Below are 17055 nucleotides of genomic sequence, written 5' to 3'. Positions count from 1 at the left end.
GCAAAACTGAAAAACTTTATACGTTCCTTGTTTATTCCTTGTAGTAAATAGGGTGTTTTTCTAGAAAACTACATTTTTTAATATAAATGTAGGTAATTTAAAACATTTATAATGGCTGTAAAAGAAGCTAATAAGGCTATATTAGTAACTATTCTAAACATTACAATTAAGTGGTTATAATATAAAATCATTAAAACTCTGGACACCTTGTATAGTAACAAAACCAAATCTGGTATACTATTCTAATTCCAAACTCACACACACACACTCCTAAACGGCTATTAAGTGTTCTAAAACTACACTTAGAACCATTTTCAACGAAATTACCTTGACTCGAGTTCAGTACTGACGGTTACCTTTCACTTTCATTCGACTTAACCTCTTTTCGTTTACGACTCCTTATTGTATTGGTTTTAAAATTTCACTGCTTTTAGCAGAAAAATGTTTATAGTACAAGAAAACCAACAGGAACCTACAGAATTTAAGCTGTTAATGTCAATATCAGAACAACTACTTGTTGTCAACTCAAAAAATGGATGTCTAAAAGTACTCGATATACCTGAGCCTCCTACAGCAGAAAATACCCCAAAAGTCCCAATGAAGGTAACTTTTTGATAGTTAGACTCTATTTGTAGTAAGTAGGTATAGTAACATGTAGCTTAACATGAATCAAATAAAAGCTATTAAATTTTAGCCAGCAAAAAAAGAAATTCGAACTATAAATTGTTTGGAATTCTCCACAGATCAACAATATATAGCAATTTCCTCTGAAAATAAGCAAGTGATAATCTTTAATTCTGATTTTCATATAGTTAAGAATATTGTTTTATCTCGAGTGGCAAGTAAGGTCAGTTTTATTCCTTATAACATGCCTCCCACATAATCACAGCCATTGTAGGTTGGTTTTTCTCTATGCAACGACATTTTAATTACGGATCGTACAGGAGATGTCTATCTCTACAAAATGGGTGATAAATTCAACATACCAACTCTCATATTAGGGCACTTAAGTGTTATTTCTGATATGTTAATAACTGACTGTGGCAACTACATTATAACCAGTGACAGAGATGAGAAAATTAGGGTGTCACATTTTCCAAATGCTTATAATATTGTAACTTATTGCTTGGGCCATACAGAGTTTGTCTCAGCTCTAAAATTAATAAAAAAGACTAAAGTTCTTTTGTCTGCGTCAGGTGATGGGACCATAAGAATGTGGGATTACTTGCAGGGAAAACAGGTTTGTTGAGGAATGATAAAGCTGGAATAGTAGCAGACTTTTAATTTCTCTAGATTGGCTTAATCGATACAAAGAATTTGGTTGATAAAAGTTTGCTGGAAAAGTTTGCTAATCAAATGGATGCAGAGAATGTGGACATATTGGCATTGCCAGTTACAAGCATTCAAACTCAGGAGAATGAAGATTATGTTCATTTAGTTGTAAGTTTGTATACTGTTGACAAATTGTTTTTATATAAAATTATGTCCAAAACTTTAGAATTTGGGCATATAAATACCTTAGAGATAGGAATTCAAGGGTTTTGTTATAGTTTATGTAGTAGACTCTATATTTTATCCAATAAATTCAGCGTTTTTGAGTTTAAAAACGGTGACTTCAGAGAAAAGCATTATAGAATGGTAGAGGAAATGTTGCTCAAATATAAAGACTTATTTTCTTTAACTGTTAGTGATGTTACATTGTGGTACAAGAGAAAATATGATAACATACAAGATTATTTAGAAAGGAAGAGACTTAGATTGGAGTCAAAATAAACCATTTTCAGATAAATAAATTGTTTGTTTATTACCTAAACTAATTTCTGAATTTGTCAAGATGGAAAGACTACTTAACTGCCTTTACATGACTGTGGTAGTTATATATATACAAATATGTATTTACTTAGATAGGTATCAAAAATATTTACATAGAGTTGCAGACTAGGGAAAAACATATAGCTTTTAGTTTTACCAATTTTATTTTTACAATATCACATAAAACATAACAACAAAACTTTAACCCCTCTCACAAATAATATCAACCACACTAGGTTCCATAAGTACAGGCTCCAAACATCTATGCACTGTGGATCCCAAAATTTCATCCAACAGAAAATGTACTAAATTCTCATCTGCTACAAACCGCCAAAGATACAGCTGCAAATAGTGTGTGTCCACTTGAATTTGCTGCAGCCCATATTTACTAAAAGTTTTCAGTCTGACACACTCCATGAAAGTCTTCAAACTAATTTTTATAATCCCTGTTAAGATTGATACTTTACTGAACTCAACTGGAGAGAAAATATCAATTCTCTCACTGAATAGTTTATGCATGTTGGAGACTAAAGTTGAGTCTAAATGACTAGGTGTGTAACTGGACCAGTTGGACTTGTATTGAACTTTTGACACTGAGATACTGTGCGTTTTTCTACTGGAATCACTGCTATTTCCAGTAGCAGTGCCTTGGTCTTCATAAAGAAGACCCACAGTGGTATCTATGGCTGAAATATCTTCAACTACTCGTTTCATCACTGCTCGGACTGTGCGAGGTTCTATTGTATGCAACCAATCTCTTGTTTCTACACTCTTCCTCAACATTTGTGAACAGTTATGTCCCTGAAGTCTCACATAGTAGTTCAGCAAGTGCTGTGCAGATTCCTGCATGGCAGTGGCGATTTCAGTTTCCCCAGTTAAACCTACAGTATTTGAAGTTTTTTTATGTCCTGTCAGGAATATTTCGTCTGTTTTTGAAAGCAAGTAATGCATACTGCCGTTTTTGAAGTCTAGACAAAACTTGGACAGCAGTAGTATGAAAGTAGGTGGCACTTTTGAGTCCAAAAAACTTTCAGAACAAGAATTTCTGACAGAGGCTGTAATATGATGCAGAAAACACACCACTAAACCTTCTCTGACATTGTCAGTACAAAAACCATCTTTAAATTGAGTTTTTGTAGCAAATGTTACCTCAGGGTTTATGAACACTACTAAGTCTTGGAGAACGCCCTTCATTTTCTCAACTACAGTTACAGTAATTGAGCCTAAAAGCTCACTTAAATTTTTTGAGGAGTCATCCTGGCTCATTAATTTTGCAGAGGTCAATGTTTGCTTTACTTTACCTAATGTATCTGCTAGAGCTAATTTCAATATATGCAAATGTGCCTTGCACTGCTTTCGGCCAGCATTAACAATCACCTCCAAAGCTTTGTCGATAAAATTTATATCTTTTGATAATTTGCTTGCACCAATTTTTAAGAAAAACTGGTCAAGGGAACGGACCAAGGTGATTGTATCTGCAATTTCTTGTTCAGAGTCTACTTTGCTGCGTAATAGCTCAAAATATCTGCCCATATTGTCTTGTACAAAAGACTCCAATTCTACTGCTGCAAAATTCTCAAAAATTTCACTATTTTCTGTACTTTCCAAAATTACTCTGTTGATAAACATGTCGTGGAATGAGGCAACAATCAGGCACAGATCCGAGAGGAAACCTACACATCCAAGATCAATGAATTCTGCAATATTCCTCTGCTCACTCTCATCTTTCAAGAGCACCATGTGGTCTCCAAGGCACTTCTCTGCACAACTCAAAAACTCCATACACAACTCATTGGCAGGTTCCTGAAGCTGAAGCAAAAGATCTACACATTCAGCAAGTTCTTTAGTGGAAGCACTTGTATTACAAAACTGTTTCCTTAACTCAATTTTCAGTTCACTTAAGATCTCCTCACAATCTCCTTTAATGCCCTGAAAAGCAGGCATATCTCCATACTGCTGCAGTACCCGTTGAGCATGCAAATAGTCTTGTGTGGCCTGAATGTAGTTTCTTTCTTCCATTCGACTCTTCAGTGTTGCTGGGAGTTTGAATAGAAATTGCAGGCGTTGCAATAATGAGTGAATCCCACTTAAATGGCTGATTTTGTCTCTGGTCTGTTTCAAATTGGAATTTATTTTATCAGAGAAGGAAGTAATTGTCTCCATGTTGGTCATCAGAAGGTCCATCTCATCTTCCATCTCCTTGAAATCATTCTTCATTTTTTTTATGGTGTCAGTAGCAGAAATAAATTTATTATAATTCTCATAAACCAACGTTTGCATATCAGAATGTAAAGTCTGAGTATCCTTAACCACTTCAGTTTCATGGTCCATTATCTGACGTAGGGTACTTTCTCTAAATAGTCGGTCTAGATATAAGTTGGGATTGAAGTTGGAACCATTGAGGTCCAAAGGGTTTGAGTTTTTTTCAGCCATTGCTTTTGGATGATATTTCGTGCTTAAGGTTGAATAAACGGTCGAAGCTATATTTATAACGAAATTGTTTATAATAATTGGGATATAATTACGTGTATTTGCTTACCATTTCCTGTTTATTTGTTTTGAAATAAACTATTAAGAAAAACAGCCATAAGCCGTAACAAACTTTGACGCTTTATTTTTGGTTGTCTATTTGATGGTAACATTGAACTCATATCGAAGTTAAGCTTAGTTTGGTAATTCTTCCTATTCGGTCGTTCGGTGTAAGTAGAACAATATCGCTATGAAGATTGAAAATAATAGCGAATATTTTACATCTACAGACACTGAATGTTTAATTCAAATATATATTGAAAAATCTAAATAAATATAAATATAAATTTAATTAAAATATATATTTAAAAATTATATTTTCGTGTATGTGTGTTCGGCGTAGTGTCGCATATCGAAGCATACAGAGAAGCCAAGTGCATTTGGTTCCTAACTTCACACCATTAATTACACGTGCATTGAATCCCCCTACCTTTTCAAATTTCGCAACAGAAACTTAACCTTACTTTTGTGGTCGTGTTCGTGTTTGTGACTTTGGTGCTGCAGCATTTTTTCTTCTTCAGCAAGAACCCCTACTTTGCACCTCAGTGAAGCACTTCACAGAGCAGAGAGGTAGCATTATCAGGTCATCACTTAGTTAATAAATTCTTCAACGTAAAAATCATGGTAAAACAATTCAAATTTTAAAACCGCCATGCTTTAGCCAACCCAAAAATCTCTTTTAGGCGGAAGAAATAAATCCTAAAGCGTATCCCCTCGCGGATGCCATTCTCACCACTAAAATTCTTAATTTGGTACAACAAGCAATGAGTTATAAGCAACTGCGTAAGGGGGCCAATGAGGTAACCAAGACGTTGAACCGAGGCATTGCTGAATTTATAGTGATGGCTGCTGACGCGGAACCGATAGAAATTTTGATGCATTTACCCTTGTTGTGTGAAGATAAAAATGTGCCATATGTGTTTGTGAGATCCAAGCAGGCTTTAGGGCGCGCATGTGGGGTGTCAAGATCTGTGATCTCTTGCAGTATTACAGTACACGATGGCTCTCAATTAAAACCACAGATTATAACAATACAGAAGGAGATCGAGAAATTGCTAGTTTAAGTCTATTTTCTATGTGTTTCTATATTTAAAACCCATAAAAACATTTTTTTAGAAAAAAATGAGGTTCATATGGTTTCAAGATATAGGAATTATTTTCCATTTTGTCTGTAACAATTATTTTTTATAATTAAAGTGGAGTGGAGTAACCATTGTGGATGTTTATTTATTCCAAAGTATTTATCCATAGTGTGTCTTACTATATAAACAAATGTTTGGCATCTACACCTGATCCCTTTGAGACAAAATTATTGACAGTACCGTAGTTAGCTTACTTTTTTAAACAAGCACTTTTAAGAAATCATTATCTCAACAACTACTAAAACTAAGCTTTAGTGCATCAAAAGGGTATTGTCAACTAAATTACAGTCCACCTTTTGATGTTTGTAATAAACATTCTCCATTCAAAATAGAATAAGTTCAACCTTGTGGCGATCACGCGTTTGGTGTGTTTACATGAGTTTTTTATGTTCCAAGACATATTAGGGCGAAAATGGCACTTCTTCTAGTTCTAAATGCTAGTAAAGGACATACCACTAAAACTCATATTTCATCGAAACTGTTCTTGTATCCACATGAATTCTATTGTTTTTTTTTACAAAATAACATGAAAGCTTAATTAGGCTGAAACGCTCTCTGATCCAATTTTCTCTCTAAAGAATCAAATTTGTTATCAAATCATTTATTATAGAATTGTGCCATAAAATAGGTACTTAACAAAAATGAAAATCAAATTTTATAAAATTGATTAAACTTTAGGTAGCCCTGCAACGATGTCGCTTTCAATGCCCAGATGATCTTCACCTCTGAGGATTTTAAACGTGCCTAAAAGACATTATTTCCAAATCCCCATTCCCAGCATTTACATATCTCTTTACCTTTGTCTCCCCAGTCAGAATTCCAGGAATTAGCTACTAACCAATAGGGAACATTTTTCTCAATACCCCACCCTAAAATCCGTATAGCGTGGCCCCCCAAAAATCCACCACTAACATGCTGATATACTCCTAAAGAAAAAAACGCAAAATTAAAATTCTTTAAGATTTCTTAGGTCAACTTTTTACCCTTCTTATAATTCAGGAAGTCTGCATAAACAGAAAAGGCACCTTCCACAGGCCCATTTGTTGAAATTTCAGTCTGAATTTGTTCCACCCTGCTAGAAATTGAGTAAGATTTTGAACCAAAATGTTTGTCTTCGGCATAATTGATCCCATAGCCTGATTCACATCCGTGGACACATTTGGGGGTTTTATTGTCATCTCCGGTGCAGGGAGGCCGAGTACCATTAACATGGTGCTCACAAGGAGGGATTTCATAAGGTCTGCAACCCTAAAAACAAACGATAAGTTAGTTAAAATTTAGTAAAAAAGAAAGCGATTAATTAGATACTTGATGGGAATTGTAACTTCCTCCGGACACAATCCCTTTCCGAACCCAGTAATTAAAAGCTGCTCCCGGGAAGCCGCCATTGCAGCCCATACCGCAAGTGTAGCAGCATGAAATTAAGTCGTCTGAAGAGAAACGGAAGTGGGTTTTGCCTTGAGTATGGATGCACACTCGGTCAGACATTACTTCAACTGCTCCGAAAGCCTGTTATACCATTTTCCTTGAGTTTATTTTACTCCAAAAGAGAGATGAAGACTTCTATTGTTAAAAATTACCCAACATGATCCGCATGATCCTTGATCTCTAATCTCCTTGATTGTCGGACAATGAGGCCATTGAATCCGCGCGTCGAAGGATGTAGGAATTTTAACGTTTTCGAGATTGTGAATATGTATTGGAGGTAAATAGTCCTTATGTTCAGGGAGGACACCCATAAGGCCTTTGAAATACGCTATAGGAATATGCGGATTGAAGTTTCTTCCTGCCTGTTAATGAGGAGAATTGAAGACTAATGGATCGTGTAATATATTTAAAAGAACTTACAGTCCATGTGGAATTTTGCTGGTTGATGTAATGTATAAATTCATCTGATACAGGGTGCAGTTCTGCATAGATGGTTCCTAGAGTTAGACAACTTGCTAGTAGTTTGAGGAGCATGTTTTGAACTGGAATTTGCACAATCTGAATTCAAGTTGTTCAAAGGACAATGATTGTGGCTGTTCTTGGTCAGTCAAGTATAATAATAAACGATAAACTAACGTCACCGTTTAATAATCTTACATAAGCTTTGATTTATTTATGGGCACTATGAATATGATTCCAACTGAACTTTCTTATCGCTGTTAAGTTAGAATATCGGTTTTATTATTGTTATTATTATATGTGGAGAAACAAAACTTTGATTTGTTTTGTGACTACGCATAAGTTTAGATTATTGCTGATTTGACTAAAGACCCATGCTATTTTCAATTATTTCCCTAACTATACAAGGTGTTTCAGAATTTCACGGCACTATTTGAGGTGTGTATTTTGTTGTACAAAACAAAGACAAAATTTCCTATAAGCATGTGTCCGATCTCGGCCAGTAGTGGAGTTACAGGTATTAAGAGTTAAGAAAAAACGTAATTTCTTAGTAATTTTGACTACTAAGGGTGCTGATTTTTACACACCAGAATACACACACTAAGCAGAGTATTAGAAGTAAAAAAAAATACTATGTTTTTCTTCACTTTTAACATTCTATAACTCCCCTATCGATTAAGGTGGAACACAAGCTTATATGAACTTTTTTCTTTATTTTGTATTAGAAAATACATACCCCAAATAGTGCCATACAATTCTAAAACATCTTATATTACTGGAGAACTATTTTGTTGTTCATAAATTCAAATACTCACCTAAATATACCAACACTAGTCGCGTTTATATAAGTATACACACTTTGTTTACTTAAATGAAGAATAATTGGAATGATTACTGTAATGATAAAATAGAATCTAAAATATTTCTGCCTCGCTTGCCAGATAAAGCACCAACACGGTTGTGTTTATGATAAACAACAATGAACTTAGATAAATTTGTTTCGGGCCTTAACAACAAATAAATCTATGCATTTATGTTGTCGGGGGATTGCGCGTCAATCTTTAAAACCGAATCATTACAGAGGTGGATCCGGAGATTTTGCCTTTTTGGGCATCAAATATGTAACGCTTCTCTGTTTTTCAAGGGCTGCGTATTGAGATACAGGATATTAGTTTCCGAATTGCTAAAAATCGTACTTTGCAGCTACTTCAGTTTTCGAGATATTAAATTTTAATTTTGAATCTATATTATGAGCGTTAGAATTTACATGATCCATCAGGTATACCAATAGGCAGTGTTAGCAGAAAAAGCTAACACCACAAAAAGGAAGGAGATGTTTATTCTGTAGGAGAACAACTTGATTATCAATAAAACTAGTTTTGTTTAAAACTTAGAACTTATATTAAAGCTTGAAATTACATTTAATGACTGCCTCAAGAACAATGAATATCAAAATATTAGACGATTTCCCAGTCGCTCAAAGACGAGTCGTTGTTCGAAGAGCGACGCCTTTCGTTTCTGACTATTGGAATGCTTTTTGAAACACTTCGGCCACCATTCATCTCTGCACTATTGCTCAATTGGACGTTATTCACGTTCCAATCATTTGGTAGAGTGAGTACTGGGAAAAACACAACTTCATTAAAATGTGCGGTTTTAAAACCACTAGAACAATCATTACCATGCGTTTTTTGAGATTCAGCTTTATTTGCTTTATTCTTTGTTGTGGTTTCAGAGGACAAATCCAGGTTGTTTGATAAGTTATGAACGGCTACTCTAGACTCTTTGTTCTCAGCGCTTTGTGTAGGAACTTCCTGATTCAAACATATGTTCAGTTTATCAATTTTCAAAACGTCCGTCAATAAAATTTTTTCTTTCTCTTTGAGTTCTCTTTCGAAGGTTTCGGGGCTTTTCATCTCGGGTAAATCGCCCACTATACTCAATGTCATTAAGGTCGGTCTGAAATTTTTCAATAAGTATATTTAATGATAATCCCAACAATCATTAGGTTGTATTTACTTAGTAAAATTGACATCCTCAGGCCTTATTTCAGCCTTTAATTCAAGCGAAGGTTTCTTGTGATTGACTTTGCGTTTGCCTTTTTTACTAAAGAGGATGCTGTCATCGAACTCTTGATTGCTTATTTCGTCGAAAGATTTATAATCCTCTTTCGCTTCTTCGGCGTTTGCCACTGGGACATCGAGGGCAATTTCAATATCTGTTTTCTCGCTTACTATTAAATATTACAATTTAAAAAAATTAAATATTTATTGAACAATTCAAGAGGGTCAATTTGATACAATGAGTACCAATTAGTCGGCTGTTATAGATTTGAATAATATAATGTTAAATGTCAAGTTAATGTACAAAAGCTGTAATTTAAAGAATAATTGATCGATTTTCATATTCGTGACAGCCTTCTAAAGCTTATTCCTTTCTATTTTTTAAAAACAACTTTTAAAAACGTAAATTTAGAAAAATTGGAATTTGCATGATTTAGAAGATAAAGTTGAATGTAAAATGATGAAAAAGGTAAAAAATATTTGCTAGTTATAATTTACCTATAAAAAATAACTAAACATGATATATTAATCACATCTATAGACTTATATGTCTATGCAAATAAATTATTATCATTTTTTCACTTTAATAAAGATATGGAATTCTCAAAGACCCAATAAAGAATACAACCACAACCTTTGTTTAAACTTACCAGAAACATCTCCCTCAGCAAAATAAGATATTCTTAACAAGCTCCTTTCTTCCTCCAATACAAACAACTCATCTTTATAAGTAGCAATATCCAAGATACTAAAATTCACACTAAAGTCTCAAATATCTTACCTAAATATCCCTATTACCTCCTTAAATTATTAACAGTGGCTAACACAGTCATACTAGCAGGATCCAAAATATACACAACATCACTGCTATAAGTCACTAGCAAATTATCACAGAACTCCTGCACTCCTCCAAATGAAGCCTCTTTTTGAGGCTTCAATTGTTGCAGTACTTTTGAAATGGGATTCAACAATGGCACTTGTGTGCAATCTTTACACAGCAAATCCTAAAATTCTTATTAAACACTCTTGCTAATAATAAAATAAGTAAATTTTACTTTGAAGAGCAATGTTTTCTGTACTTCCCCTTCTAAGTTTGATATCCAAATACGAAGCCCTGGTCTCATACAATAAAGGGTCAAATCACTGGGTTTAAACCCTTGTTGGTGAATTACACCTCCAAATTTCCCCAAACTTCAAGTTTGTCAAACTCAGTGAAAATGCACATAATAAAGACTTAAATAGACATACACTTTCCTATCTTTTTTTCCCACTTGGCATACTTTCCATTTGTCTGAATGGTGGCAAATGATGCTGCGGAAAGTAGTGGATACCAATAAGTGCTGCTGACGATAACTTAATTGAACTACTTCATAAGATTCATTAAGAATTTCTATTGATTTGCACACATGCTGCAAGCAGTAAAATATTATCTATGTTTTTTCTTCTTGTGTAATCTCACCATATAAAAATCAATTTCAGTTAAGACTATACTGCCCTTCTTGTCCCCAGAGAACAGTTTCATGCCATTTTTGGACCATTCAAGAGCAGTTATTGGAGATTTATGCAGATCTAACACTGTATACCTTTCAACCTGACCAAGTAACAAAATTTACATTTTGTAAAACAATAGGACTAGGCACTTACTTGCTTCGGCTTAGGCTTTAAATCATCAGGCAATGTGTCGGGGGGAGATTTAGGAATTTGGAAAATTGTTATAACCCCCACTTTATTGCCCGAGGCCACCATGTAGTCTACAGTGGACACTGCTTTGATATATGTTATGGGAGAGCTGGAATTCTTTATAACAACATAGCCCCAGTGCACTAGAACCAAACAAACTGCTTTACCTCGCATCGAAGACGTTGGAGATCATTTCTCTTGCGATTGAACCAAAAAATAATGCCAACATTCGTCCCAAGGACGAGAAAATCGGATAGAGCATCAACGCATGTTAGTTTGATGTCTTGAGAAAAGATCCCTCCGGTTTTAGTTGGCAGTTTCTCAAATAAATTTGTTAAAGGGGCCCATTCTCTTAAAATCTTCGCGTTTTGATATTCGGCCATGGTCCCCAAGAAATAGCAAAATGAATTATGTGAATCCCGGGATTTTAGGTGGGATCAAATTGCATAGTACTTGAAATGAAATTCTTCGGAAAGTAATAAACTTAGAGAAATATACGAATATCAACCATTATTTTTTAAATGATTATTTCTTTAATTAATCGAATTACTGTCACCGTGACTTTTGATGGAATTAACAAGTGACAGGGAGTTCTCATCAGTTATAGTTTTCCTACTCTCAAAATCGATTCAGTTGTTGCCTTTATCGACAATTTAACTATATATGTCCTTGCAATGAGAATATTGCAAAGAAATGTTGCATGAGCTACACGCTGTTTTCTTTTTGGGGCTGCGACCCCGGAGATAAAAAAATCTTGCCAGAAGACGACGCTGGTGCCCGTGCAACCAGCCTTTGTGGGATCTCACCCACTAAAAAACCCCGTGTTGCAAAAGATTTCGTGTTTTGATATTCGAATTCCTTGATCGCGCTTTTGCTTATCATCTGAGAGCTAGCAGAGTTGAGCGGAACTATCGCCTTTTATTCCGCTTTCGCTTTAGGCTTTTTCTTGCCTGTTCGGAGAGGCGTTTTCTTTTGATTTAAGTTCCTCCGCCGACATGGGGTTCTTCTGTCCGTCTGGACGCTCTTTTTTCATCGGCTTGATCGTTGTGTTTGTTCTTTTTGCAACGATGGGTCAGAAGAACCAGGAGGGCTATTCTGGTTTTCGCTTTCCCACCATTGTGGAGGAAGCCTTACGGTTGTTGTCTTTTCCTCTTGCCTGCAATCGTTTGCTTGGTCTTTTGTGTGGAATGGCGTGCTTCAGAGTGTAATCTATTGCTTTCCTGATTAGCTCGTTTTGGTGTTGCACCGCTGCTTGGAATGTCTTGATGCCACGTTCTTTTATGACGCCCGTCATTGTTTTGTACTTTAGATCTTTTTTATTGCCTGATTGCTAACACAACAAGGCGCGTTTAATGCCGTTCCCAGAGCAATATTTTTTACTGCCCGAAGAGTTTGTAGATGGGATCTTGCCGCATTAACGCACGCGGTTGAATCGCAGTTTTTATTAGTGCGATTTTGTTTTTTGCTAGCAATTTAGACCTTTTTTTATCATCAGTATTGCCGTGTCATCTGCGTATAGAGCCAGTTTTGTTTTTTCTGTCCTTGGGGGGTCTGTTCCTTCTTTTTCGTTTCTTTTCTTTTTTTTCTTGTCTTGCTTCTTTTTTTTTTCATTCTATTTTTTTTCTTCACTTTTTTTTAATTATTTTGTTTCCTTCTTTTTTGTGTCTTTTCTTTTTTTTATTGTTTTGCTTCTTTAATATTTTTTTCTTTCTATTTTTTTTCTTCATTTTTTTTTATTATTTTGTTTCCTTCTTTTTTGTGTCTTTTCTTTTTTTTATTGTTTTGCTTCTTTATTATTTTTTTCATTCTATTTTTTTTCTTCACTTTTTTTTATTATTTTGTTTCCTTCTTTTTTGTGTCTTTTCTTTTTTTTATTGTTTTGCTTCTTTATTATTTTTTTCATTCTATTTTTTTTCTTCATTTTTTTTTATTATTTTGTTTCCTTCTTTTTTGTGTCTTTTCTTTTTTTTATTGTTTTGCTTCTTTATTATTTTTTTCATTCTATTTTTTTTCTTCATTTTTTTTTATTATTTTGTTTCCTTCTTTTTTGTGTCTTTTCTTTTTTTTATTGTTTTGCTTCTTTATTATTTTTTTCTTTCTATTTTTTTTCTTCATTTTTTTTTATTATTTTGTTTCCTTCTTTTTTGTGTCTTTTCTTTTTTTTATTGTTTTGTTTCTTTATTATTTTTTTCTTTCTATTTTTTTTCTTCACTTTTTTTTAATTATTTTGTTTCCTTCTTTTTTGTGTCTTTTCTTTTTTTTATTGTTTTGTTTCTTTATTATTTTTTTCTTTCTATTTTTTTTCTTCACTTTTTTTAAATTATTTTGTTTCCTTCTTTTTTGTGTCTTTTCTTTTTTTTATTGTTTTGCTTCTTTATTATTTTTTTCATTCTATTTTTTTTCTTCATTTTTTTTTATTATTTTGTTTCCTTCTTTTTTGTGTCTTTTCTTTTTTTTATTGTTTTGCTTCTTTATTATTTTTTTCATTCTATTTTTTTTTCTTCATTTTTTTTTATTATTTTGTTTCCTTCTTTTTTGTGTCTTTTCTTTTTTTTATTGTTTTGCTTCTTTAATATTTTTTTCTTTCTATTTTTTTTCTTCACTTTTTTTTAATTATTTTGTTTCCTTCTTTTTTGTGTCTTTTCTTTTTTTTATTGTTTTGCTTCTTTATTATTTTTTTCTTTCTATTTTTTTTCTTCATTTTTTTTAATTATTTTGTTTCCTTCTTTTTTGTGTCTTTTCTTTTTTTTATTGTTTTGCTTCTTTATTATTTTTTTCATTCTATTTTTTTTCTTCATTTTTTTTAATTATTTTGTTTCCTTCTTTTTTGTGTCTTTTCTTTTTTTTATTGTTTTGCTTCTTTATTATTTTTTTCATTCTATTTTTTTTCTTCATTTTTTTTAATTATTTTGTTTCCTTCTTTTTTGTGTCTTTTCTTTTTTTTATTGTTTTGCTTCTTTATTATTTTTTTCATTCTATTTTTTTTCTTCACTTTTTTTTATTATTTTGTTTCCTTCTTTTTTGTGTCTTTTCTTTTTTTTATTGTTTTGCTTCTTTATTATTTTTTTCATTCTATTTTTTTTCTTCACTTTTTTTTATTATTTTGTTTCCTTCTTTTTTGTGTCTTTTCTTTTTTTTATTGTTTTGCTTCTTTATTATTTTTTTCTTTCTATTTTTTTTCTTCATTTTTTTTTATTATTTTGTTTCCTTCTTTTTTGTGTCTTTTCTTTTTTTTATTGTTTTGCTTCTTTATTATTTTTTTCTTTCTATTTTTTTTCTTCATTTTTTTTTATTATTTTGTTTCCTTCTTTTTTGTGTCTTTTCTTTTTTTTATTGTTTTGTTTCTTTATTATTTTTTTCTTTCTATTTTTTTTCTTCACTTTTTTTTAATTATTTTGTTTCCTTCTTTTTTGTGTCTTTTCTTTTTTTTATTGTTTTGCTTCTTTAATATTTTTTTCTTTCTATTTTTTTTCTTCATTTTTTTTTATTATTTTGTTTCCTTCTTTTTTGTGTCTTTTCTTTTTTTTATTGTTTTGCTTCTTTATTATTTTTTTCATTCTATTTTTTTTCTTCACTTTTTTTTATTATTTTGTTTCCTTCTTTTTTGTGTCTTTTCTTTTTTTTATTGTTTTGCTTCTTTATTATTTTTTTCTTTCTATTTTTTTTCTTCATTTTTTTTTATTATTTTGTTTCCTTCTTTTTTGTGTCTTTTCTTTTTTTTATTGTTTTGCTTCTTTAATATTTTTTTCTTTCTATTTTTTTTCTTCATTTTTTTTTATTATTTTGTTTCCTTCTTTTTTGTGTCTTTTCTTTTTTTTATTGTTTTGTTTCTTTATTATTTTTTTCTTTCTATTTTTTTTCTTCACTTTTTTTTAATTATTTTGTTTCCTTCTTTTTTGTGTCTTTTCTTTTTTTTATTGTTTTGCTTCTTTATTATTTTTTTCTTTCTATTTTTTTTCTTCACTTTTTTTTATTATTTTGTTTCCTTCTTTTTTGTGTCTTTTCTTTTTTTTATTGTTTTGCTTCTTTATTATTTTTTTCATTCTATTTTTTTTCTTCACTTTTTTTTATTATTTTGTTTCCTTCTTTTTTGTGTCTTTTCTTTTTTTTATTGTTTTGCTTCTTTATTATTTTTTTCTTTCTATTTTTTTTCTTCATTTTTTTTTATTATTTTGTTTCCTTCTTTTTTGTGTCTTTTCTTTTTTTTATTGTTTTGCTTCTTTATTATTTTTTTCTTTCTATTTTTTTTCTTCACTTTTTTTTATTATTTTGTTTCCTTCTTTTTTGTGTCATTTCTTTTTTTTATTGTTTTGTTTCTTTAATATTTTTTTCTTTCTATTTTTTTCTTCACTTTTTTTTATTTTTTGTTTCCTTCTTTTTTGTGTCTTTTCTTTTTTTTATTGTTTTGCTTCTTTAATATTTTTTTCTTTCTATTTTTTTTCTTCATTTTTTTTAATTATTTTGTTTCCTTCTTTTTTGTGTCTTTTCTTTTTTTTATTGTTTTGCTTCTTTATTATTTTTTTCATTCTATTTTTTTTCTTCATTTTTTTTTATTATTTTGTTTCCTTCTTTTTTGTGTCTTTTCTTTTTTTTATTGTTTTGCTTCTTTATTATTTTTTTCTTTCTATTTTTTTTCTTCACTTTTTTTTTATTATTTTGTTTCCTTCTTTTTTGTGTCTTTTCTTTTTTTATTGTTTTGCTTCTTTATTATTTTTTTCATTCTATTTTTTTTCTTCATTTTTTTTTATTATTTTGTTTCCTTCTTTTTTGTGTCTTTTCTTTTTTTTATTGTTTTGCTTCTTTATTATTTTTTTCTTTCTATTTTTTTTCTTCACTTTTTTTTTATTATTTTGTTTCCTTCTTTTTTGTGTCTTTTCTTTTTTTATTGTTTTGCTTCTTTATTATTTTTTTCATTCTATTTTTTTTCTTCACTTTTTTTTATTATTTTGTTTCCTTCTTTTTTGTGTCTTTTCTTTTTTTTATTGTTTTGTTTCTTTATTATTTTTTTCGCTGTTAAATGTCTTTGCAACATCCAACAGTATCGCTCTGACTGTTTGATTGATTTTGTTGTGGATTGTTTGTTGAAGCTCTACGTTATGAATTTCACTATTCGCAGAACTTGTAGTCCTGTCAAGTGTTCTTTCCTGAACCCGAATTGTTCAGGCGGGGTTGTTTTCAATCTTTCGTCGTATTCTTTGAGTCTTGTTAGGATCACCTTTTCCACGACTTTCTCTACGAGGGACAACAGGTTGATGGGTCGGTAATTCTGTGGCCGTACGTGGTCTTTTTCTGATTTTGGCAATAGAATGATGTTTGCCTTTTTCCAATTTGACAAGAAGTGTCTCAGCCGCAGTACTGCATTTGTGATGTTTGCCGATGCAGTGATTTCTCGTATCAGTAATTCCTTGAGGATTCTGTTTCTGATTTGATCGTAGCCCGGTGCCTTCCTCACTTTCATGGGTTTCCTCCTCCAAGACTTGAACGCGCCTGCTCACTACACGTTGTATTTATGTTTTTTCTTTTTATATCGCCAACAGATGGCTCATCGGAAATTATTACAGTTTTCTCCCACCATCCAATTACAGATTTCTATCTCAACCATGTCCGCCATCTACCGTCTGGGGGCTAGAAACTATTACAGTTTTCTTCCTCCCATCCAATTACAGATTTCTACCTTAATCAAGTCCGCCATCTACCGTCTGGGGGCTAAAAATTACTACAGTTTTTTTCCCCATCCAATTACAGATTCTCTCCAGCTCCTCCCGACATCTACCCCAGGGGTGGCACGTCTTCTACCGGTCTAAACCTCCAATGGCGTAGTCCACCGAAATAGGACTGCCCCTCACCCACCTGCTTCAGTCACCAGGGCTTGCAAGTGGATTAATACCGACGCCCATAACAACAATGATAATTTAAAAAAATAATAAATAAATTTTTCTCCC

At 31.9% G+C, this 17055-nt stretch overlaps 5 protein-coding genes across 8 annotated transcripts; 2 read left to right on the top strand and 3 right to left on the bottom strand.

Moving 5' to 3' along the window:
- The first annotated feature begins 82 nt into the window (after positions 1 to 82).
- Positions 83 to 1793, top strand: wuho (tRNA (guanine-N(7)-)-methyltransferase non-catalytic subunit wuho). The gene is made up of 4 exons (XM_066295083.1): positions 83 to 603; positions 695 to 847; positions 899 to 1240; positions 1294 to 1793. The coding sequence occupies exons 1-4, from the start codon at positions 442 to 444 to the stop codon at positions 1771 to 1773; spliced, it is 1137 nt and encodes a 378-aa protein (XP_066151180.1). The 5' UTR covers positions 83 to 441; the 3' UTR covers positions 1774 to 1793.
- Vps51 (vacuolar protein sorting 51) lies at positions 1786 to 4644 on the bottom strand. The gene is made up of 2 exons (XM_066295064.1): positions 4352 to 4644; positions 1786 to 4292 (listed from the first exon to the last, which is right to left on the bottom strand). Exon 2 carries the CDS (start codon positions 4243 to 4245, stop codon positions 2014 to 2016), a length of 2232 nt encoding a protein of 743 aa, XP_066151161.1. The 5' UTR covers positions 4246 to 4292; positions 4352 to 4644; the 3' UTR covers positions 1786 to 2013.
- A 131-nt stretch (positions 4645 to 4775) lies between these two features.
- hoip (NHP2-like protein 1 hoip) lies at positions 4776 to 5552 on the top strand. The gene is made up of 2 exons (XM_066295096.1): positions 4776 to 4965; positions 5025 to 5552. Exons 1-2 carry the CDS (start codon positions 4963 to 4965, stop codon positions 5403 to 5405), a joined length of 384 nt encoding a protein of 127 aa, XP_066151193.1. The 5' UTR covers positions 4776 to 4962; the 3' UTR covers positions 5406 to 5552.
- A 516-nt stretch (positions 5553 to 6068) lies between these two features.
- Positions 6069 to 8347, bottom strand: CtsB (Cathepsin B). Of its 4 annotated transcripts, none has more exons than XM_066295093.1 (7): positions 8186 to 8347; positions 7332 to 7469; positions 7064 to 7273; positions 6792 to 6992; positions 6467 to 6731; positions 6281 to 6409; positions 6069 to 6227 (listed from the first exon to the last, which is right to left on the bottom strand). In XM_066295093.1, the coding sequence occupies exons 2-7, from the start codon at positions 7443 to 7445 to the stop codon at positions 6151 to 6153; spliced, it is 996 nt and encodes a 331-aa protein (XP_066151190.1). In that variant the 5' UTR covers positions 7446 to 7469; positions 8186 to 8347; the 3' UTR covers positions 6069 to 6150. The 4 variants fall into 4 exon arrangements, with proteins under 4 accessions (XP_066151190.1, XP_066151189.1, XP_066151191.1 ...); XM_066295092.1 differs by having other exon boundaries at positions 7332 to 7453; XM_066295094.1 differs by lacking the exon at positions 8186 to 8347 and adding an exon at positions 8147 to 8172.
- A 400-nt stretch (positions 8348 to 8747) lies between these two features.
- On the bottom strand, positions 8748 to 11677 carry LOC136346149 (WD repeat-containing protein CG11141). The gene is made up of 10 exons (XM_066295065.1): positions 11281 to 11677; positions 11078 to 11230; positions 10893 to 11024; positions 10682 to 10842; positions 10489 to 10624; positions 10232 to 10437; positions 10084 to 10181; positions 9390 to 9603; positions 9052 to 9329; positions 8748 to 8991 (listed from the first exon to the last, which is right to left on the bottom strand). Exons 1-10 carry the CDS (start codon positions 11494 to 11496, stop codon positions 8828 to 8830), a joined length of 1758 nt encoding a protein of 585 aa, XP_066151162.1. The 5' UTR covers positions 11497 to 11677; the 3' UTR covers positions 8748 to 8827.
- Positions 11678 to 17055: the final 5378 nt, after the last annotated feature.

This window comes from Euwallacea fornicatus, chromosome 22 (assembly GCF_040115645.1).
Source record: "Euwallacea fornicatus isolate EFF26 chromosome 22, ASM4011564v1, whole genome shotgun sequence".
Taxonomy (NCBI): domain Eukaryota; kingdom Metazoa; phylum Arthropoda; class Insecta; order Coleoptera; family Curculionidae; genus Euwallacea; species Euwallacea fornicatus.
Note: the sequence above shows the minus strand (reverse complement) of the source record. Positions and strands in the feature narration are given on the sequence as shown.